Raw genomic sequence first — 23,222 nt, 5'->3', positions numbered from 1 at the left:
TGATTGTAATGTGTGAATTAGTAAAGAAAAAAGAAAATTACTCAGGTAAACTTTTAATTTTAAAGCATAGAAGTGAATTACAGAGTAAAGCCAAAACAACGAATGAGAGGAAATATAATGAAGAAAATGAGTAAACTTAGTAAGACAAAAATAAAAGAAAGTCAACAAAACTGAAAACTAATTTTTAGACCCATAAACTAGGCAAACTTTGGTCAAGATTAATCAAGAAAAAGGGAAGGCAAAAATGAACAGTAATAGGAATGAAATCCAACTTGAGATGTAGAGATGAAAGCCATGAGACAACATTCTAGAAATAGGTAAATCAGTGTTGAAGAAAAGCAGATTTGGTTGGAGTAGGGATTTAAGGGTCTTGGCTATGTTACATTTGAGATAATTCTTTAGATGTTGAGTATGCTACTAGCTTATAAATGATGTGAAAACAGGTCAGTTTAGAGGCTGTTTTAATCAAGACTTAAGATGACAAGATCTAAATTAAGGCAGTGATAGTTGGGAAGATAAGAGGGTATAGAATTAAAAAAATTGAAGTACATTTAAGTTCATGAAAGTAGGTGACTATAGGTAGGGAATAAGCTACGAGAATAAGAAATGAAGTTTCTGCCAGGCCAAGTGGTGTTCTCCTTGAGCCCCAGCTACATGAGAGGCTGAGGTGGGAAGATACCCTGAGCCCAGAAGTTGGAGGCTGCAGTAAACTGGGATTGCACCACTGTATACTCCAGCCTGAGTGACACAGCAGGGCCTGTCTCAAAAGCAAAATAAAATAGTAATAAGAGGTGTGATGAGGTGGCTCATGTCTGTATTCCTTGGCTCTTTAGGAGTCCAAGGAAGGATGATTGCTTGAGGCGAGGAATTCAAGTCCAGTGAGCAATAGTGAAAGCCCATCTCTAGGAAAAAACTGCAGAAAATTAGCTGGGTGTAGTGTGTCTGTAGTCCAAGTGATGGAGTGGACTAAGGCAGGTCATTGCTAGAGCCAGGAGTTGGAGGCCGTGGTAAGCTATGGTGATGCCAGGGTAGTTTAGCCTGGACAACAGTGAGATCCTGTCTCAGAAGAAAAAAAAGATTTCAAGGCAGAAGAGGGTGGTCATTGACTTTTAATCTCCTAAAACAAAATAACTTTCAACCCTGGATCCTGTGTCCAGCTAAACTGAGTTTCATTTATGATGGAAAAATTAAATACTTTAATGACATTCACATGTTGAAGAAATTTGCCATAACCAAACCTTCAGGATATTCTCAGACCTATCCTCCATAATGACCAGCCTAATCCTCTACCACAAAAGTAAACTCACTCAGAAACTTTCTCTCAAACTCCAACTTCCATAGTGGCAAAAGGATTAAAAATGTCCACTGGGGGCGGCACCTGTGGCTCAGTGAGTAGGGTGCCGGCCCCATATGCCGAGGGTGGCGGGTTCAAACCCAGCCCTGGCCAAACTGCAACAAAAAAATAGCCGGGCGTTGTGGCGGGCGCCTGTAGTCCTAGCTACTCGGGAGGCTGAGGCAAGAGAATCGTGTAAGCCCAAGAGTTAGAGGTTGCTGTGAGCCATGTAACACCACGGCACTCTACCGAGGGCGGTACAGTGAGACTCTGTCTCTACAAAAAAAAAAAAAAAAAAATGTCCACTGGACTTTTGAAAAACTCGATACCCAAAATTTTACCAGATTTATCTATATTCTCCATTAATGTGAACGGCTTAAATTGTCCTCTAAGGAGGCACAGGTTGGCTGACTGGATACAAAAACTCAGGCCAGATATTTGCTGCATGCAAGAATCATATCTTACCTTAAATATAGACTCAGGGAGAAAGGATGGTCTTCCATATTTCAGGCAAATGGTAATCAGAAAAAAGCAGGTGTTGCAATTCTATTTGCAGATACAATAGGCTTTAAAGCAACAAAAGTAAGGAAGGATAAGAATGGTCACTTCATATTTGTTAAGGGTAATGCTCAATATGATGAGATTTCAATTATTAATATTTATGCACCCAACCAGAATGTGCCTCAATTTATAAGAGAAACTAACAGACATGAGCAACTTGATTTCCTTCGGCTCCATAATAGTCAGAGATTTTAACACTCCTTTGGCAATGTTGGATAGATCCTCCAAGAAGAAGCTGAGCAAAGAAATTTTAGATTTAAACCTAACCATCCAACATTTGGATTTAGCAGACATCTACAGAACATTTCATCCCAACAAAAGTGAATACACATACTTCTCATCAGCCCACGGAACATACTCCAAAAGTGATCACATACTAGGTCACAAGTACTAACCTCAGTAAATTGAAAGGAATAGAAATTATTCCTTGCATCTTCTCGGACCACCATGGAATAAAAGTTGAACTCAGTAACAACAGGAATCTGCATACTCATACAAAAACATGGAAGTTAAATAACCTTATGCTGAATGATAGCTGAGTCAGAGATGAGATTAAGAAGGAAATTGCCAATTTTATGGAACAAAATGACAAGACACAAATCATCAGAACCTCTGGGACACCGCAAAGGCAGTTCTAAGAGGGAAATTTATAGCACTGCAAGCCTTCCTCAAGAGAACGGAAAGAGGAAGTTAACAACTTAATGGGACATCTCAAGCAAGTGGAAAAGGAAGAACATTCCAACCTCAAACCCAGTAGAAGAAAAGGAATAACCAAAATTAGAGCAGAATTAAATGAAATTGAAACAAAAGAATTATACAACAGATCAATAAATAAAAAAGTTGGTTTTTTGAAAATGTCAATAAAATAGATAAATCTTTGGCTAATCTAACCAGGAAAAAAAAAAGAGTAAAATCCCTAATTTCATCAATCAGAAATGACAGACGAAATAACAACAGACTCCTCAGAAATTTAAAAAAATCTTTAATGACTATTATAAGAAACTTTATTCTCAGAAATATGAAAATCTGAAGGAAATTGACCAATACTTGGAAGCACATCACCTTCCAAGACTTAGCCAAAATCAAGAGGAAATATTGAACAGGCCTATATTAAGTTCTGAAATAGCATCAACCATACAAAATCTCCCTAAAAAGGAAAGCCCAGGACCAGATGGCTTCATGTCAGAATTCTTCCAACCTTTTAAAGAGGAACTAGTACCTATATTACTCAACCTATTCCAAAATATAGAAAAAGAAGGAAGACTACCCAACATGTGCTATGAAGCAAACATCACCCTAATACCCAAACCAGGAAAAGAACCAACAAGAAAAGAAAATTATAGACCAATATCACTAATGAAAGTAGATACAAAAATATTCAATAAGATCCTAACAAACAGAATCCAGCAACACATCAAACAAATTACACATCACAACCAAGTCGGTTTTATCCCAGGGTCTCAAGGCTGGTTCAATATACGTAAATCTATAAATATAATTCACATAAATTAAAAAACAAAGACCGTACGATTCTCTCAATTGATGTAGAAAAAGCTTCTGATAATATCCAGCATCCCTTCGTGATCAGGACACTTAAGCAAATTGGTATAGAAGGGACATTTCTTACACTGATAGAGGCCATCTACAAAAACGCACAGCCAATATCGTATTGAATGGAGTTAAATTGAAATTATTTCCACTCAGATCAGAAACCAGACAAGGTTTCCCATTGTCTCCACTGCTCTTTAACATTGTAATGGAAGTTTTTAGTCATCACAATTAGGGAAGAAAAGGCAATCAAGGGTATCTATATAGGGTCAGAAGAGATAAAAGTTTTGCTCTTCGCAGATGATATGACTGTGTATCTGGAAAACACCAGGGAGTCTACTACAAAACTCTTAGAAGTGATCAAGGAATACAGCAGCGTCTCAGGTTACAAAATCAACATTCATAAATCAGTAGCCTTTATATATACCAACAATAGTCAAGCTGAAAAAACAGTTAAGGACTCTATCCCATTCACAGTAGTGCCAAAGAAGATGAAATATTTGGGAGTTATATCTAACAAAGGACGTGAAAGATCTCTATAAAGAGAACTATAAAACTCTAAGAAACATAATAGCTGAAAATATTAACAAATGAAAAAGCATACCATGCTCATGGCTGGGAAGAATCGACATTGTTAAAATGTCCATACTGCCCAAAGCAATATACAATGTTAATGCAATCCCTATTAAAGCTCCACTATCATACTTTAAGGGCTTGAAAAAAACAATACTTTGTTTTATATGGAATCAAAAAAAACTTTGAATAGCCAAGACATTACTCAGATACAAAAACAAAGCAGGAGGAATCACACTACTGGACCTCAGACTATGCTATAAATGGACAGTGATTAAAACAGCTGCTACTGGCACAAAAACAGATAGATGTATGGAACAGAATTGAGAACCAAGAGATTAACCCAGCTACTTACCATTATTTAATTTTTGACAAGCCAATTAAAAACATTGAGTGGGGAAAAGATTCTCTATTTAACAAATGGTGCTGGGTGAATTGGCTGGCAACCTGTAGAAGACTGAAACTGGACCCACACCTTTCACCATTAACTAAGATAGACTCTCACTGGATTAAACATTTAAACTTAAGACATGAAAGTATAAAAATACTAGAAGAGAGTGTAGGGAAAACACTTGAAGAAATTGGTCTGGGTGAGTATTTTGAGGAGGACCCCCTGGGCAATTGAAGCAGCTTCAAAAATACACAACTGGGACCTGATCAAACTAAAAAGCTTCTGCACAGCCAAGAACACAGTAAGTAAAGCAAGCAGACAGCCTTCAGAATGGGAGAAGATATTTGCAGGTTATGTCTCCGACAAAGGTTTAATAACCAGAATCCACAGAGAACTCAAATGTATAAGCAAGTAAAGAACAAGTGATCCCATCGCAGGCTGGGCAAGGGACTTGAAGAGAAACTTCTCTGAGGAAGACAGGCACATGGCCTACAGACATATGAAAAATGCTCATCATCCTTAATCATCGGAGAAATGCAAATCAAAACTACTTTGAGATATCATCTAACTCCAGTAAGATTAGCCCATATCACAAAATCCCAAGACCAGAGATGTTGGCGTGGATGTGGCGAAAAGGGAACACTTCTACATTGCTGGTGGGAATGCAAATTAATACATTCCTTGTGGAAAGATGTTTGGAGAACACTTAGAGTTCTAAAAATAGATCTGCCATTCAATCCTATAATTCCTCTACTAGGTATATACCCAGAAGACCAAAAATCACATTATAACAAAGATATTTGTATCAGAATGTTTATTACATCCCAATTCATAATTGCTAAGTCATGGAAAAAGCCCAAGTGCCCATTGATCCACGAATGAATTAATAAATTGTGGTATATGTACACCATGGAATATGCAGCCTTAAAGAAAGATGGAGACTTTACCTCTTTCATGTTTACATGGATGGAGCTGGAACATAATTTTTCTTAGTAAAGTATCTCAAGAACGGGAGAAAAAGTATCCAATGTACTCAGCCCTACTACGAAAGTAATTTATGGCTTTCATATGAAAGCTGTAACCCAGTTATAACCTAAGCATATGGGGAAGAGGGAGAGGAAGTGGAGGGAGTGGGGAGAATGGGCAGAGGTAGGATAATTGGTGGGATTACACCTACGGTGCGTCTTACAAGGGTACATGTGAAACTTAGTAAATGTAGAATATAAGTGTCTTAACACAGTAACTGAGAAAATGCCAGGAAGGCCATGTTAACCAGTGTGATGAAAATATGTCAAATGGTCTGTAAAACCAGTGTATGGTGCCACATGGTTGCATTAATGTACACAGCTATGATTTAATAATAAAAAAGAAAAAAAAAAGAAAAATTAAATGAGATGTTTGTAGTTCAACTGGGTTAATACACTTCCTTCTCTAAGAGTTTGGTTATCAGTCATGAGTAAAATTAAGGGAAATGACCTTATTTCAACTTCATTTGTATTTCAACTTGGAGAATTTCCAGTTCTATTAGTTATGGTATCTTAAAAAGTAATTGATAATATAAGTTAAAAATATAAATTATATATTAGTTTAGTTTCTCAGCAGAGATATTACCTAGATAAGCTTTTCTCAAGTAATAGTTTATCTAATATAATGTGTTTTACTATAGGTTTTTTAATTGGAATTAATGTTTTTAAACATCTAATAATGATTAAGAATTTTATATGTAGATCTATTGGTAGATTTATAAAGAGGAACCCAATTTTATTAGATGTTCCTTTTCCTTTTTGAGACAGAGTCTCACTGTGTCACCCTCAGTAGAGTCCTGTGGCGTCACAGCTCACAGTAACCTCAAACTCTTGGGCTTAAGTGATTCTCTTGCCTCAGCCTCCTAAGTAGCTGGAACTACAGGTCCCCGCCCAAATACCTGGCTATTTTTTTGTTGTTGTTTGTTTGTTTGTTTGCAGTTGTCATTGTTGTTTATCAGGTCCGGGCCGTGTTTGAACCCACCACTCTCAGTGCATGTGGCTGGCGCTGTAACCACTGTGCTAGGGTGTCGAGTCTATTAGATGTTTCTTTTTTTTTTTTTTTTTTTGTGGTTATTGGCCGGGGCTAGGTTTGAACCCGCCACCTCCGGCATATGGGACCGGCGCCCTACTCCTTGAACCACAGGCGCCACCCTATTAGATGTTTCTTAATAGGAACATTTACCATAAGAGAAGGTGGTTCTCCTTATTAATATTTGTTGCCTTAGTGGTAGAAGATAACACTTTTTAACCTTGGTCTTATGGGTAATTATAAATTTTAAGGAGTAGGTACTAGCTTCCTAGTGAGTAGCATATGTATTGTTGGTGTGCAGAGCTATTGCTTTTTATACATGTTACATGAGTAAGCTACTTACGTAGTTTTTCTCTAGTCATTTTTCAACTTTGAAGAAGAAAAAATAATTTTCTTGTTATGTATCTTGTTGTAAAAGACATTAATCAGAATTTTCTTTTTTCTTGGGCAGTATAGAAAAAACACTGAAAAGTTTTTTTTTTTTTTTTTGAGACAGAGTCTCACTCTCACCCTTGGTAGAGTGCCATGGCATCATAGCTTTCAGCAACCTCAAACTCTGGGGCTCAAGTGATCCTCTTGCCTCAGCCTCCCAGGTAGCTGGAACTACAAATGCCCACCACAATGCCTGGCTATTTTTAGAGACAGGGTCTTGTTCTTGCTGAGGCTGTTCTCAAACTCCTGAGCTCAAACTGAAAAGTATTCTTGAACTCAACACTTTAGAAGCTGAATCTATCTAGCCTCACTTTCACTGTCCCTTTCTCTTACCTTTTTGGGATAGGGGAGAAACCTGACTCAAAAAAAAAAAGCAGTGTTTGGGCCCTCGTGGTCATATTTCCTTGCTGTATGTTGTCTGTAATTGAAACTCGTAGCAGATCAATATGCTCTATTATTTGAGATGTGTGGTATTTTAAATCTCAGATTTCAGTCTTTTTAGGGAAGGTGAAATGCTAGTAGAAGACATTGAAAATTAGGATAAAATAAGGTAACTCCATGTTAGGTTAAATCCACATTTTAAAATGTTTTAATTTTTATCTTCTATATAGTTAAAATTAAAACCTTACATAAAAAGTTCCTAGATAAATTATGCTTTCTTTTTCTTTAACAGAAGGTAGCAACAGAATTCATAGAAGTGAAGATTTTTTTAAAGACGTTAACAAAAAAAGAAGAAAAATGCCAAAACCAGTAAGTGTATTTTATTATTTTTGTTGTGTTTTAGAGTAATGTGGCTATTAGGTGAGTAGTGAAGAAGAGGCATAAGTAACATAGTTAAAGTTAAAATTCATTGGTTATTGGGTCAAACTCTGAGTTCTTAACCAGGCTCTGCCAGTTTATCTGGGTAACCTTTGTCAGTTTGGTTTAATTTCCTCATGTATAAAATGGGGAGATAATTAATGATTTACTCAAGGGAATATTGTGAGAATTGGAAGAATCAAGTACGTATTCAGCACTCAGTAAATGCTAACTTATTAAACAGGAAAACAATGAGAGGTTTGGATAATCCACGTATTACTAATTTTCTCATAGTTCTAGCTTTGATGCAAGTGATACTGATGTTATATAGTTTTAGGTTTTTTATTTAGGAATATACCCAGGATCATTTTACTTAGTTTTATAATTATTTGCTTTTTTTTTTTTTTGAGGCAGAGACTCAGTTATGTCACCCTCAGTAGAGTGCTGTGGCGTCACAGCTCACAGCAGCTTCAAACTCTTGGGCTTAAGTGATTCTCTTGCCTCAGCCTCCCAAGTAGCTGGGACTACAGGTGCCTGCCACAATGCCTGGCTATTTTTTTGTTGTTGTTGCAGTTTTCTTTGTCTTTGGCAGGCCTGGGCTGGGTTCGAACCCACCAGCCCCGATGTAGCCACTGAGCTACAGGCGCCAAGCCTATTTGCTTCTTCTTAACTAAGGTTATTCCTTTTTTCTTTGGGTAAATATTCTTTTCTTCATCTAATAAAATGAGGTTTTTCAATAATGTTTCTTTTGGTCAATTATCTTTTTTTTTTTTTTTTTTGTAGAGACAGAGTCTCACTGTACCGCCCTCGGGTAGAGTGCCGTGGCGTCACATGGCTCACAGCAACCTCTAACTCTTGGGCTTACATGATTCTCTTGCCTCAGCCTCCCGAGCAGCTGGGACTACAGGTGCCCACCACAACGCCTGGCTATTTTTTTGTTGTTGTTGCAGTTTGGCTGGGGCTGGGTTTGAACCTGCCACCCTCGACATATGGGGCCGGTGCCCTACTCACTGAGCCACAGGTGCCGCCCTTGGTCAATTATCTTTTAAAAGAAAATCGTTGCTTATAATTGTTAGAAATTTTTGGCATGGTGATCACTTTGGAATGACTTTAAACACAGGCAGGTAACAAAGTGTGTACTATTGGAGGGGGGAAAGGGGCATAAATACCAGAAAGGAAGAAGTTTTGTATTTGCAGATGACATTATTTTTTGTATAGTTTTTTTTTTTTTTTTGAGATAGTGTCATTATGTCATCCTCGGTAGAGTGGGTTGACCTCACAACTCACAGCAACCTCAAACTCTTGGGCTTAAGTGATTCTTTTGCCTCAGCCTCCCAAGTAGCTGGGATTACAGGTACCTGCCAGAACACCTGGCTATTTTTTTTTGCTAATGTTGTCATTATTGTTTAGCAGGCCCTGACTGGGTTCAAACCCACCAGCCCTGGTGCATGTGGCCAGTGCCCTAACCACTGAGCTATGGGTGCCAAGCCAGATGACATTATTATATTTATGTAGAAGATCCTCACAAATCTACAAAACAACTAGTAACTGAATTTAGCAAGATTGCCAGACACACAATTATACTAAAAAAAAATGGTTTTATATACTAGCAGCCATGTTTGAAAAATTAAGTAACAGCAGTTGTAATGGGATTAAAACATAAAATACTTCATGTAAGCCCAAGAGCTGGAGGTTGCTGTGAGCCGTGTGACGCCACGGCACTCTACCGAGGGCAGTAAAGTGAAACTCTGTCTCTACAAAAAAAAAAAAAAAGTTTAAACATAAAATACTAAGGAATAAATGTACAGAGGCTATACAAGATCTCTACACTGAACATTTGCTATAAAAAATTAAAGATCTAAATCTATGGACAAGTATACAATATGTATAGTTTTATAAAGTACTATTAAAGATATCGGTTGTCATGAAATGTATTGGTAAAGGAAATTCAGTTCCAGTAAGTTAATTCTAGAAGGCTTCATTAACTAGCTGATTCTAAACCATGTATGGAAATGCCAACATTTATATGGATAGTTAAAACAATTTAAAAAAAGGTTGGAAAACTTAGACCTTTGGATTTTAAGAGTTAATCTCAAGCCACAAAAATAAAATTGGTAAAAGGTAGATACTAGGGTCCATGGAACAGATAGACCCCATATACAAACACACATGTATTCATTAGATTTTTGACAAGATGTCACACAGTTTTACAGGGAAATTTCTTTTCAACAAATGGTGGTGGAACAAAGGGTTATCCATACAAAGGGTTTACTTTTTTGTGTGTTTTTTTTTTTTTTTTTGTAGAGACAGAGTTTCACTTTATTGCCCTTGGTAGAGTGCCGTGGTGTCACACGGCTCACAGCAACCTCCAACTCCTGGGCTTAGGCGATTCTCCTGCCTCAGCCTCCCGAGTAGCTGGGACTACAGGCGCCCACCACAACGCCTGGCTATTTTTTTGTTGCAGTTTGGCCGGGGCTGGGTTTGAACCCACCACCCTCCATATATGGGGCCAGCGCCCTGCTCACTGAGCCACAGGCGCCGCCCCAAAGGGTTTACTTTTTTCTTTCTTTTTTTCTTTCTCTTGACATTGACTCTTCTCTCACAATTAACATAAAATTTAAATGGATGATAGACCTTACGTGCAAAAGCCCAAACTATAAAATAACTTATGGAAGAAAACTTAGGGAAACATTTTTGTGACTTTGAGGTGACCAAAAATTTCTTAGCTAATACACAGAAAGTTTGAACCATCAAGGCAAAAATTGGACTTAAAGACTTTTGCTCTGTGAAAGACAACAATAAACATGGAAAGGCAAGATGTGAGGGGAGAAAATAATTGCAACACAAAGTTTATTTTTACAGTTCTATAATAAGAATTTAGTTTCTTAAAAAATGGACATAAATATGGACAGATATTTCACATAATAACCATTAAACACCATGAAAATATCCTCAACATTTTTAGTTGTTGGGTAATGCAGATTAAAACTACATTGAGATACAACTTTATATTTACTAGAAAGGCTAAAATTATAGACTGGTCAGTGTAAGGAAGGACGTGGAGCAACTGTAACTTGAATACATTTCTAGTAGGAATGTGAAATATTTGTTTTTGGAAAACTTCTTGCCAGTGTACTTGAGTGGAGAACATTTACTTTTTCTCCCTTTAAAAGTCAAAATTGCCAATATAGTTGGATATCAATTATATGTATTGTTAATATAAGAGGTTTGAAAGACATTAAAGAAGACCTGAACGTGAGAACTGTAGTCCTGGGTAGGAAGAATCTGTTTTGGAAAGATGTCAGTTCTCACCCTAAGAGACTAACGAATTTAGTGTGGCTCCAATTTTAAATCAAGATGAGATATTTTGGAAAATTTATAATTTTTTATGGATCTAGGAACAAGAATAATCAAAATACTTCCCCAGAGTAAGAGGGAAGACTTGCCCTACTAGATACCAAGATTTGTTTAAAGATAAACTAACCAAGACAGTATGATATTGACAGAGTAGTAAGTTGACTAGTGGAGCAAAATCAGATCCATGTCTGTACAGACACTTGATTTGTGACAGTGCAGTTTTGGGGGAGTAAATGAACTAACAAATAATGTGGGAATTTAAAAAAATCTTCATGTTATCCACATGGTGACTAATAAATGAAATTGGACTTCTACCTCATCTCATCATAAGCAAAAAACATTCAAGACAAATTATAAAAAACAAAACTTTAAAGTATATAGTAGGAAATACATGAGTATATTTATGACTCCCGAGTAGGGAAGGATTAATTAAAATGGCAAAAAGTTGATATCTTTATATAAAGCATTGATAAATTCAGCCTTAAAATTAAAAATATCTCTTCATCATAAAGAACACTGTAAAGTAGAATGAAAAGCCACAAACTGTGAGATGATTTCTTTGTCAAATAACTGGGAATTCAGATCTGGAATATATAAAGACCTACTACATAAGAATAAGGAAGAAAAAACAGCCTAATAGAAAAATAAGCAAAATATGTGAACAGACGTTTCAAAGGTTTCAAAGGGCCTGTGTGGATAATAAACATGTTCTGTTAGTATTCTCCAGCTGTATACCAAATTACCACTATTTAGTAGCTTTAACAACACCCATTTATCCTCTCACAGTTCTGTAGGTTAGAAATATGGGAATATGTGACTGGGTTCCTTGCTCAAAGTCTCTTAACTAGAATGAAATCAAGGTGTTGGCCAGCTGTGTTGTCACTGGAGCGGGGAGTTCTCTTCTGAGTTTATTCTACTTATTGGCAGAATTCGTTTTGTTACAGGATGATGTATTCTTCTTTATTGAAGGAAGAAGCTATTGGTATGGGCCACTGTTACCTCCTGGAGGCTAGTGTCTGATTTTGTGCCCTACCTCCTTCATTTCAGCAACAAAGAACCTCTTGTGTCAAATACCTTTCACACCTTAAAATCTCTCTAACTTGTTCTGCAACCAGTAAAAGGAAACTCTTTGTTTTGTTAAAGGGCTTACATACTTAATTAGGCCCAGGTAGATAATCTTCCTGTGTTAAAGTTAACTGATTAGTAACCTTAAGTACTTCTGCAAAATCCCTTTTTTTGAGTTGGGGGTTGGTTGTGTTGTCCAGGCTAGAGTGCAGTGGCATCACTATAGTTCACAGCAACTTCAAACTTCTGACCTCAAGTGATCTTCCTGCTTCAGGCTTCTGAGTAGCTGGGACTATAGGCAGGAGCCACTGCACCTGGCCTGCAAAATTCCTTTTAACATATAATGTAACATAAGGATGGGCTTAATGCCCAGAGAGCAGAGATCAAGGGGCCATCTTAGAATTTTGTGTTCCACGTACGGGGTATAGAAATGTTATCTTCTTCAGTAGACTGGGATCCTCATGTTAAGACCACACTGAGATAATACCCACTTAGATTGTCAAACACTAAGAAATCTGGTAATACCCACTGTTAGTGGAAATACAGACCAGGAAGCATGAGCTGTAAGGTAATTGAGTGTTATGTGGGAAAATAGAAGGTATGCACAGCTTATTACCCAGGAATTCTGAGTTAATACTTACAGAGAAATTCTGACACATGCACTAGGAGACGTGCACAAAAATGTTCACAGCAGTACTCTTAACACCTAGAAAACTGGAAATATATTCATTTGAGAGGAAAATGAGTAAATAAGTTACTGTTTAATCACATGTAGAATATTGTATATCTGTGAAAATGAATTAAAATTAACAAAAACAGTGAACCTTAGGAATATAACTTAAAAATTCAAACTAGTGTAGTAAAATTTTAAAATATCTTTTTTTAATTTTAAAATATCTTTTTTATTGAAATGGAATGTACATGGCCAAAAGAATATATCAAAAGTGTGTAGTTGATAAATTTTCATAATTTGAATATATCAGGTAATAACTGCCTATATCAAGAAAGAAGACTTTATTAGCAAGTACTATGGAATTATAGCTACAAAATCAAGAAAAATGAAATTATTTTATATATGGATACCTCCTTTTTGATAGAATTTTTTTTTTTAAGTAAGAGAATAACAAACACAAAAGTCAGTTTGGTGCTTACCTATGAGGTATTGGGGATAGGGTCCTTACCAAGATAAAATACAGGGTCACATGCAGTACTGTTTGTTATTTCTAGTAATTAAGTTGGATGGTGGATTTATGGGTTTCATTTTATTATGCTTTCTTGTTTAATGTTACATGTATTTTATAAAATATGTATATATATTTTAAAGACAAATAAAAGTAAGATTATTTTAAAGAAGGATGAATCGGTAAGATTTGATTAGAGAAGATATTCCAGGAAAAAGCCACAACGTGTGCTGAGGTTGTAATTGTTAGAATCAATAAGGTACTTAAGTGGAAATAAGTCTGATCTAGAGTAGTTAAAAGTTAAGAAGAAAAAGTGGCATAAGTTCTGACCTTAGTAATTAGTAAGCCTGCAGGCTGATGGAAAAGGCTTTGTAAAAACAAATGCAGAAGTAAATATGACTAAAAAACTTTAAACATAATTGTTACAGAAACAAAGTAGGAATGGCTGTAGGATTATGCTGGTAAAGGGAAAAGTAAAGGTTGTTAGAAATAGGTTCAGAAACAACAAATAAGGTAGGGGAAAATTATTAGAGAAATAAGTTAATAAAGATAAAATAATAAAAAAGGAAAAAGTAAAAATTTGGATCACAGGAATTCTAGTGAGGATGCTATTCTGGGTAAAAATTATTTTGGTAAGTTTTTGAGATAGGTATTACACAAGAAAAGTCATATTTAAAATAGAGTCTAGCAAATAAAGGACTGCTTTATGAATAATTTTGAGAATACATTTGCAGAATTAATAAAACTAAGTGTCTGATTTCTGTGTTGAAAGAAATACGGGATAGTGATTGACATTCAAAGAATTTGGTGTTAGACCTCAATTTAAATACCTACTAGTATTGTTGGAAGGGCTAAATAAGAGGATAAAAAGCTTTTGGCATGATGCTGTGTACATTCAGGATATATTTAGTACATGTTTTGAAATGAAGACTTCATTTGTTTTTCAAATAGATTTAAGATAACCTGTGGTTAAGGTCAAATTTTATCAAATAAAGAAAACATTATGGGGGGGAGAAAAAAGAATACATTATAAATTAAAGTATTTTCTCATGCCTAATACTTTATATATTGTCTTTTCTACTTGTTATCTCTTTTATTTGTATTACAGATCAACGTAAGAGTAACTACAATGGATGCTGAGCTGGAATTTGCCATCCAGCCCAATACAACTGGCAAACAACTTTTTGACCAGGTATCGTTTAACCACATAAAATGTGTAACTTTCAACACCACAGTGTGGATGCTATTCCATCCTTCTATGTTTTTCTGTACCTCCTTATTAACAACCCAGCAAAGCAGCACTTGGAATTTTTTCACATTGCCTTTTCAGATATCTTCAACAACAACAGAGATATTCTTTATTCTTTTATATTCATTCCTACATTTGTGGGAAAGGACTTTTTAAGCAGGTACTTATATAACATCTGCTCTAACATCTCCTCTGAAAATGATTCTGATGGCAACTGAAAGGGATTCAAAGATACTGTGCATAGAAGGGATAGCAGGAGCAGAGTCACAGGGAGTTACACGTCGAGCATCCCTTATCCAAAATGCTTTAAGACCAGAGTGTTTAGGATTTTGGATTTTTTTTCGGTTTTAGGAATAATGAGATTTGGAGAATGGTACATAAATCTATTTCATATACATCTTATACATGTAGCCCAGAAGTAATTCTATAATTTTATGTGTGAAAGTTTTGACTAGGACTCTTCACATGAAGTCAGGTGTGGAATTTTCCACTTGTGGCGTCATGTTGACACTGAAAAAGTAACAGATTTGGGGGGCTTTTGGAGTTTTGCTCAGTGTGTATAGTTTAAAAGGAGACGACTGTCAGCATTTGTTGTCACAGGTGCATACAGTGCTGGCCAGGGCTCGTGGTCAGGCATGTCCTGCTAAGGAACTTGTACTGCTGACCTTGCTTTTTTTCTCAGTTTCAAGTATATGTTTAAGTCACCTGTGGAACTTAAGAAAGGCTCCTCAAGTAATGCTATATTGTAATATTGTAACTAATCCAGTTCTACTGAGTAAGGAGGAAAGAGATTGTCCCCAGAGGTTAGGTAAAATGGTGAGGAGATGATTGCAAGAAGAGAAGAAGGTGATATATCTGACATGGCATGAGACTTAGAGGAGGATAATTTAGGAGCAGAGAACACGATCTTTGGTCAGACTAACTTGATCTTAAAGAATAAGAGAGTTTCCTGCATGCTAGCAATAAACAACATGTTAGAAACCTTGGTTTTTATTAACTGTCATTCTATCATATACTGAACTAAATCTGATGAATTAAAAGTTTTTAATTTCCTGGAAAATTATTTCTTCTCTTGATAAGTAGTGTACTTAATCTCCTGACTAGTAATTAATGAACTTTAAAGCCCTGATAAGGTCTTTTTGGAAGATGAAAGGCTTTTTTTGTGTGTATGAGCAAAATTTTAAAGCAAACTCATAAGCAGCTAAATGTACCATACCTTGTGAACTAATATCCACTTCTATTGGTTCTTTTAGGCCTTGTGTTTATAAATATATAGTCTCTATCCTAGTTGAATGAAAATGCATGGAGTTAGCATTTACTGTGCTTCATAGCAAGTGAAATGCTATTTATAGTAAGTGAAATGTTTGTGTTAGTTAATGAGCAACTGAGGCTTTTTTTGTATTAGATACTGAAAAAATTTATTTTTTATTAAGTAGAATTATTTTTGTTTACCAGGGAAAATGAAACCTCATTTGTTTTAAGGCAGTCATGTGTAGTGATTATTCATAAGTGTGGGCTTTCCAGAGCCACAGTGCCTACAGTGATCCCAGTATCTTTTTGTCTTACATTTCTCATTTGTAAGGATGATGACAACATTATTCTCTCAGAGGGCTGTTGTGAGAATTAAATCTGTATGAAGTATATAGAACAATATTTGATGATTTTATTTCTGTATCTATATAGAGGGTGCCAAAAAATGTATACACATTTTAAGAAAGGAAAATGTATTAAAATTGTAATACTCAATATTACATAATACTGATAACAAAAGATGAATACAAGTCACATTTGACTTCCGCAATTACAAGAGGTGCTCAAAGTGGTTACCATCGGCTTTGACACTTCTGATTGTGGCGAACGAAAACATTTTTCGGCATCCCTGGTATATAAATAGTCTTGTGCTGCATAATATTTCAGGCAGTGACTGGCTGCATATATGATAGTGGTCCCATAAGATTATAATACGATATTCTTTACTGTACTTTTTCTATGTTAAGATGTGTTCAGATACACAGTGCAGTATTCAATGCAGTAACATGCTGTGCAGTTTGTAGTCTGGGAGCAGAGGCCACACCACATAGTCTAGGAGGGTGGCAGCCTGTGCCACCAGGTCTGTGTAAGTGCACTCTGTATTCACATGACACAGTCATCAGAACGTACCCATGTCACTAAGTGACACCTGTATGTGTATGTGTAAGTAGATAGCGTTACTATCTCTTATGGGCTCTTCTCAGCAATTCTTTACTCTCTGTTCTGTTTCCTAATAATTTCTTTTAAAACCCAAGTGTGGGGATTTAAAAACAGGCTTTTCACTTTGGGCATAGTGTGTTTGGCACACAGATGGGTTCAGGTGAGGCCACGAGCAGACTGAATCCTCTCAGATGAGATCATATAGCTACATGAGTCTGGGTAAAAGCCCCGCCTCTGTTTTGAAGTTAGACTAAGAGCAGCTGCTTTGTGTTTAGAGGCTCTGAGTGCTTAAAGTCGGTAGGTTTGTTCCTCGCTGACTCACTCCCCACTCGCTTCCTTATCCAGCTTCTACTTGTGGGATTAAAGTAGAGAATGTTCACATCCCTAAGGAGTGCATGAGAAGATCTTTTAGGGGGGCAAGAAATATTAAAATATTTGTTTATATTTTTATTTTTTCTCTTCCAAATTATTTTAAACTATAAGTGTTGTGGTACACTAGCATGCTAGTGTATTATTTGTAATATATATAACTATTGCCCAAGCTTTTTTTTAATTGTAAAGGAATGTGATTGAAAGTTTCTGAGAGAAGTGTCAGAAGTCGAGAAAGAGCCACGGGGGAGATAGGGTCTGTTAGGGCATTTCACAACTTGAGCTGTCTGGTTCCTCCTGATACTTGTTGGGATAGTAAAGTTAGTTACATTTACTGTCCTTTGTGACCATTGGAGCATGTCCCCTTCTACTTAGCTGGCATTGTGAATCTCACTCAGCATGGGGACGGAAGCTGGGGCCCGATACTTGGTTACTCTTCTCCCTTCTGTTCTCGACCTGGACATTCCGACTCTTGTCACTGTAAGCTTGAGTGTTTGTTGTCTGTGGCTCTGTTGGGACAGTGTCTTTTGCCAAAGTTTTTTCCACGTTCAGTTTTTAATTGTTTAGCATTTATCTGTTTTTGTATCACCATTATGAGTCCTTATATCCCATGTCTCTAGAAATTTCTCAGTTTTTGTTTTTTTTTTTGACAATAACCTTTCCTATTTCTTAGCATAGCTAATTTTTTTCTTTTTAATGTTTTCTATGTGTATCATTTCAGTGAAATTTTTTAAGAGAGGGAAAGTAAACTGAAGGGTTCGATTTGCTGTCTTGAAATAAAAGCATGGCATATTTTAAGATTTTTTTTTTTTTTTTGAGACAGAGTCTCACTGTGTCACCCTCGGTAGAGTGCTGTGGCGCCACCGCTCACAGTAACCTTAAACTCATGGGATGGGTGGCACCTGCGGCTCAGTCGGCAAGGCACCGGCCCCATATACCGAGGGTGGCGGGTTCAAGCCCAGCCCCGGCCGAACTGCAACCAAAAAATAGCCAGGCGTTGTGGCAGGTGCCTGTAGTCCCAGCTACTCGGGAGGCTGAGGCAAGAGAATCGCTTAAGCCCAGGAGTTGGAGGTTGCTGTGAGCTGTGTGAGGCCACGGCACTCTACCAAGGGCCATAAAGTGAGACTCTGTCTCTACCAAAAAAAAAAAAAAAAAAAAAAAACTCATGGGCATAAGCGATTCTCTTGCCTTGTCCTCCCTAGTAGCTGGGACTATAGGCACCTGCCTCAACGCCCGGCTGTTTTTTTTGGTTGTTGCAGTTGTCATTGTTTGGATGCCCTGGGCCAGGTTCAAACCTGCCAGCCTCACTGTATGTGGCTGGCGCCATAACCATTGTGCTATGGGCGCCAAGCCTAAGATTATTTTTTAAATTATACACCAAGAATGTTTATCATTTAGGAACTGATATTGAATCTTTCGTAAAGCTTTTTAATGAACTTTCATCTTCCCTGGCTCATTTTCCTCATTTTGAAAATGTAGGATTTCTTTGTTATTGCTGTTGTTTTTTAACACATGTTTTTGTTAAGTTTGGGCACAATCCTGGTTATATATCCTCGCTCCACCACTTTATTTATTCTAATACTTCTGAGTGCCTACCACAGGCTAATCATTCATAGGTATTAAGATGAATAAAATAATCTGGCTTGGGGCCTGTAGCTTAATGAATAGGGCGTCAGCCACATACACCGAAAGTGGTGGGTTCGAGCCCAGCCCGGGTCTGCTGAACAACAGTGACAGCTGTAACAAAAAATAGCTGGGCATTGTGGTGGGCGCCTGTAGTCCTAGTTACTTGGGAGGCTCAGGCAAGAGAATTGCTTAAGCCTAAGAGTTGGAGGTTGCTGTGTGCTGTGATGCCACTGCACTCTACCGAGGGCTACATAGTGAGATTCTGTCTCAAAAAAAAAAAAAATAACAATCTCTGTCCTTAAGTATTAAACAGTTAAGAAGAGTAAATAGACTTACTAGTAATGGTAAATTATGGTACGATAATTATGGTACCTGGGAGTATTAGGGAATGAGCAATTAATTTTATCTTAATAATAGGAGAGCTTTATTTATAGAAGTTATGTTAGTTGAACTAGTCCTTAAAGAAGAAATTATTCAACAGGCGTTAAAAGTATAGAAGAAATATTCTGGGCAAAAGAAAAAGTAGAGCAGAAGTATGAAATTTATGGCACATTCTAAGAATGGTTTCTTGTTCAGTAAAGGTGGAACATGGAATATATCATATTCTTTTCTTTTCTTTTTTTTTTTTTTCTTTTTGAGACAGAGTCTCACTATGTTGCACAACGCCTGTCTATTTTTTGTTGCAGTTGTCATTGTTTAGCTGGCCCAGGCTGGGTTTGAACCTGCCAGCCTCGGTGTATGTATGTGGCCGACTCTGTAACCACTGTGCTACAGGCGCTGAGCAAGAAAGACCTTTCTTGTAGCAAAGGAAGTTTTGTCATTTAGATACAATGTGAGTTTTAAACTGAAAATGGATTTTTTTTTTTAAGGTGGTGAAAACAGTTGGTTTGCGTGAGGTCTGGTTTTTTGGGCTGCAATATGTTGACAGCAAAGGCTATTCTACATGGCTCAAACTGAACAAAAAGGTAAAATGTATGATAATATTAAACTAAAAATTAAGTTTACTTAAAGTTATCACTAATTTGTGCTGGAAAAGCTAGTAGTCTGATTCCAAGTGTCATTTTGCAATTATCTGTGTTAATTAATCACTTAGAGGTGTTACGTCTTTTAATTTAGTTAGGTTCTGTCAGCTTACTATCTTAGAAAAAAGAAATGTTCACTTTTCTTATTTGAAAACTTAGCACATAAGAAATACTATTGAAGCAAGTATTACAAATGGTGTGACTAAGTACTTTGACTTGATTTAAACACATGTGTGAGATGCTTCTCAAGAATATGAAGTGGTATCTTCAGTGTGGTTATTAGGTAGAAACCGTAAGTTACAGGTCACATTTGTGAGCATGGAATCATTTTTCTTATATATAGTTGTTTACAGATTAAGATTATTACACACTGATTCTTGCTTAAAGATTTAGAATCTTTTACTTGCTTCCAAAAAGAATTTGATATGACTGAGTTCAATTATCATAAACGTAAGATTTTCGTTGATTATACTTGAAATTACTGTTCCAGGTAACACAGCAAGATGTTAAAAAAGAGAATCCTTTACAGTTCAAGTTTAGAGCTAAATTCTTTCCTGAAGATGTTTCTGAGGAATTAATTCAAGAAATAACCCAGAGACTTTTCTTCTTGCAAGTTAAAGAAGCCATCTTAAATGATGAGGTATATTGCCCACCAGAAACTGCAGTTCTCTTGGCTTCCTATGCTGTCCAAGCCAAGTATGGAGATTACAATAAAGAGATTCATAAACCAGGCTACCTGGCTAATGATAGACTCCTACCCCAACGGTAAGTAAAACATGGCTTTATGTTACGTTATCTGAAAATTACATTCCAGAAGTTTGTAAATAAACAAAAATTGTTTTTGAGCTTTTGAGTTGGCAGCTGGCAGAAAGTACACATTTAAAAATCGTGACATACCAGCTGCTTGATTTATCTGCTGGATACTCACTGAAGTTGATGTACCTCTTCCCTCCTCATTCTTTTGGAGTAGACAATAAATGGAAGCAGTGATAATTTGGGCTTGAGGGCAGGATGTGGCTGTTGTTACTTAGTAAAAATTCTCACACAAACAGGGGCTTAATAAATGCTTTTGAGAGTAAGTAGCAGGTTTTGTTTTCTCCATAGAATTAAGTTTCTAACTTTTAAGCAGGGCATGGTGGCTCATGCCTGTAATCCCAGCACTTGGGAAGCTGAGGCAAGAGGATCATTTGAGCCCAAGAGTTTGAGGTTGCTGTGAGCTAAGATGACATGGCGCTCTATTGAGGGCAACAAAGAGACTCTGTCTTAATAAAAAAAAGAAAAAAGGAATACCAGAGGATTGTTATATGAAGAAGTAAAAGGGAAGAATGCTTTAAAGAGAGAAGGGTTTAGCACTGTCAGATAGTACAGAGAAGTCAAATATGACGAGTACTGAAGTGGTAGAATAAGGACATTTATAGTGACCTTGGTAAGAGCAGTTTCAATAGAGTGTTCAGGGTTGAGGCCAGATTGTGGTAAACTGGGGGCATTGGATGTCAGGTATAGAAGGTGAGGCTAGTCAATGTGAATAGCTCTTAAAAGAAGTTTGGCTATGAAAAAGGAAAAAAAAAACTAAAGTTTATGAAGCGTGGGTTTCTAGAGTTATTCTTTAAAGACGGGAAAAAGCCGATGATTTATTCCCTCTTAAGATTCGTTTCATAAAAAGGACACTTGCACTCAAATGTTTATAGCAGAGCAATTCATAATTGCAAAGATGTGGAAACAACCCAAGTGTCCACAAAAGCATGAATGGATTAATAAAATGTGGTGTGTGTGTGTGTGTATCATGGGGTACTACTCAGCCTTTAAAAAAAGGGTGATGCAAGGGTAAAGGTCAAATCTATCATATTGAACACAAATGTCTTAACACTGATAAAATAAATGAGGTGAAAGCTATGTTAAGTAGTAGGATGTAAGCACTCCAATTTGTACAAATAATCAACATATTGAATCCCACAAAGGCATAAATGTACTCATGATCTATGTATATATGACTTAATAATAATAATAATAATAATAAAATGGTGATGTAGAATCTTTTCTGATGGTGGTGTTCTTCTAAGTGAAACATCACAAGAATGAAGGAACAGGTGTTGCTCTGAAAGGCTGAAGTAGAGATTGGACGTACCTTCCAGGGGTTTTCAAATGCATGGAGATTGTAAAAGAATCTCTCATGTTTTTAAAATCTCATCCATCAGAGCACTTGAGGCTGGAGGTTGTGGTGTTTGCAGGTTGGAAGTTTGAGTTTGGAGCTTCAGCCAGGATGATTGAGGTTGTTTGCAACGACCGTCTGGGGAAGAAGGTCCATGTTAAATGCAACACCAGTGACACCACTGGGGACCTTAAGAAGCTGATTGCAGCCCAAACTGGCACCTGTTGGAACAAGATTGTACTTAAGAAGGGGTACACGATTTTTAAGGACCACATGTCTCTAGAGTATTATGAAATCCATGATGGTATGAACTTGGAGCTTTATTACCAATAGAGCAGACTTCCTTTCTCCTGCTCTACCATTCTTTCCTCCCACACTGGTATGAAGGCTTGTTTTTAAAAACTCACATTATAAAGGAGTCGCCAAGGGCCAGGAGGGAATATGCCCAAGTTTTGTTGTGACAACTGCGATAACACATCTCACCCGTGACACTCCATTTGTGAGAAAGACACGCTGCAGTGGGAGAAAACACAAAGAGACTGTGAGGGAACTATCAGAAATGGATGGAGGAGCAGGCCCAGAGCCTGCCTGACAAAACAATAGCTGCGTTTCAACAAGGAAAAGTACCTCCTACTCCACTCTCTGCTCCTTCTCCTGCAGGGGCAATGATTCCACCTCCCCCTAATCTTCTGGGTCCTCCTCATCCTGGCGTGCGTGATGCCAGCACCCCATGTATGGGGCCCTCCCATCATTTTGGTGATGGGTCTTCCTCCTCCTGGGATGATGCCAATGGGACCTGCTCCTGGAATGAGGCCACCCATGGGAGGTCACATGCGAGTGATGCCTGGGCCCCCAATGATGAGACCTCCTGCAGGTCCCATGTTGGTGCCCACTGGTCCTGGAATGACTTGACAGGCAGATAAGGGTAGAGGGGAGTTATCATTATGTCAGTTTCATATTACTTGCTCTGTTTCACCAGGAGATCGTGGTGCTGTGACTCTGGGTGTTCTCTTAATAGCGTGGTAAGGAAGACTTGCTTTCCTTCCTGTCAAAGAGAGAATAGTTTTGAAGGGAAGAAGTAAACTCAAAAAGGCAGTTTTCGTGTGTATTGTGAAATATGAAAATAAAAATGTGTTTTAGTTAAAAAATAAAAACTCACTTTAATGTGGAAGTCACCAGAAGTGAGGCTGCAGAAGCACTGAAACCTGTTGAGAGGGAGCCTGCTGGGTGCTATAGGCTGGCGGGTTGATGGGGTGGCAGATGAGGAAGAAGACCCTGCTTTTGAGGAAGAAAATGAAGAAATTGGAGGAGGTTCAGAAGGTG

The 23,222-nt window shown here is 37.2% G+C and overlaps 2 protein-coding genes across 2 annotated transcripts in view; both read left to right on the top strand.

Annotated features, from left to right (window-relative positions):
* RDX (radixin) overlaps positions 1 to 23,222 on the top strand; it is a 96,263-nt gene that overhangs the window by 11,780 nt on the left and 61,261 nt on the right. Inside the window, exons 2-5 of the mRNA XM_053593164.1 lie at positions 7,567 to 7,643; positions 14,403 to 14,486; positions 19,598 to 19,693; positions 20,241 to 20,515. Of these exons, the coding sequence (XP_053449139.1) occupies positions 7,632 to 7,643; positions 14,403 to 14,486; positions 19,598 to 19,693; positions 20,241 to 20,515 (467 nt within the window). The 5' untranslated portion in view covers positions 7,567 to 7,631. The remainder of the gene's footprint in view (positions 1 to 7,566; positions 7,644 to 14,402; positions 14,487 to 19,597; positions 19,694 to 20,240; positions 20,516 to 23,222) is intronic.
* LOC128587233 (ubiquitin-like protein 5) lies at positions 20,526 to 22,684 on the top strand. The gene has a single exon (XM_053593168.1). The coding sequence runs from the start codon at positions 21,897 to 21,899 to the stop codon at positions 22,230 to 22,232; it is 336 nt and encodes a 111-aa protein (XP_053449143.1). The 5' UTR covers positions 20,526 to 21,896; the 3' UTR covers positions 22,233 to 22,684.

The sequence above is a fragment of the Nycticebus coucang genome, chromosome 6 (genome assembly GCF_027406575.1).
Source record: "Nycticebus coucang isolate mNycCou1 chromosome 6, mNycCou1.pri, whole genome shotgun sequence".
Lineage (NCBI taxonomy): Eukaryota > Metazoa > Chordata > Mammalia > Primates > Lorisidae > Nycticebus > Nycticebus coucang.
This window is presented reverse-complemented; position numbering and strand designations above follow the sequence as displayed.

What these genes read in the sequence shown, in the direction of transcription:
- LOC128587233 (XM_053593168.1), top strand. Translation starts at nt 21,897, where the DNA reads ATGGAGATTGTAAAAGAATCTCTCATGTTTTTAAAATCTCATCCATCA.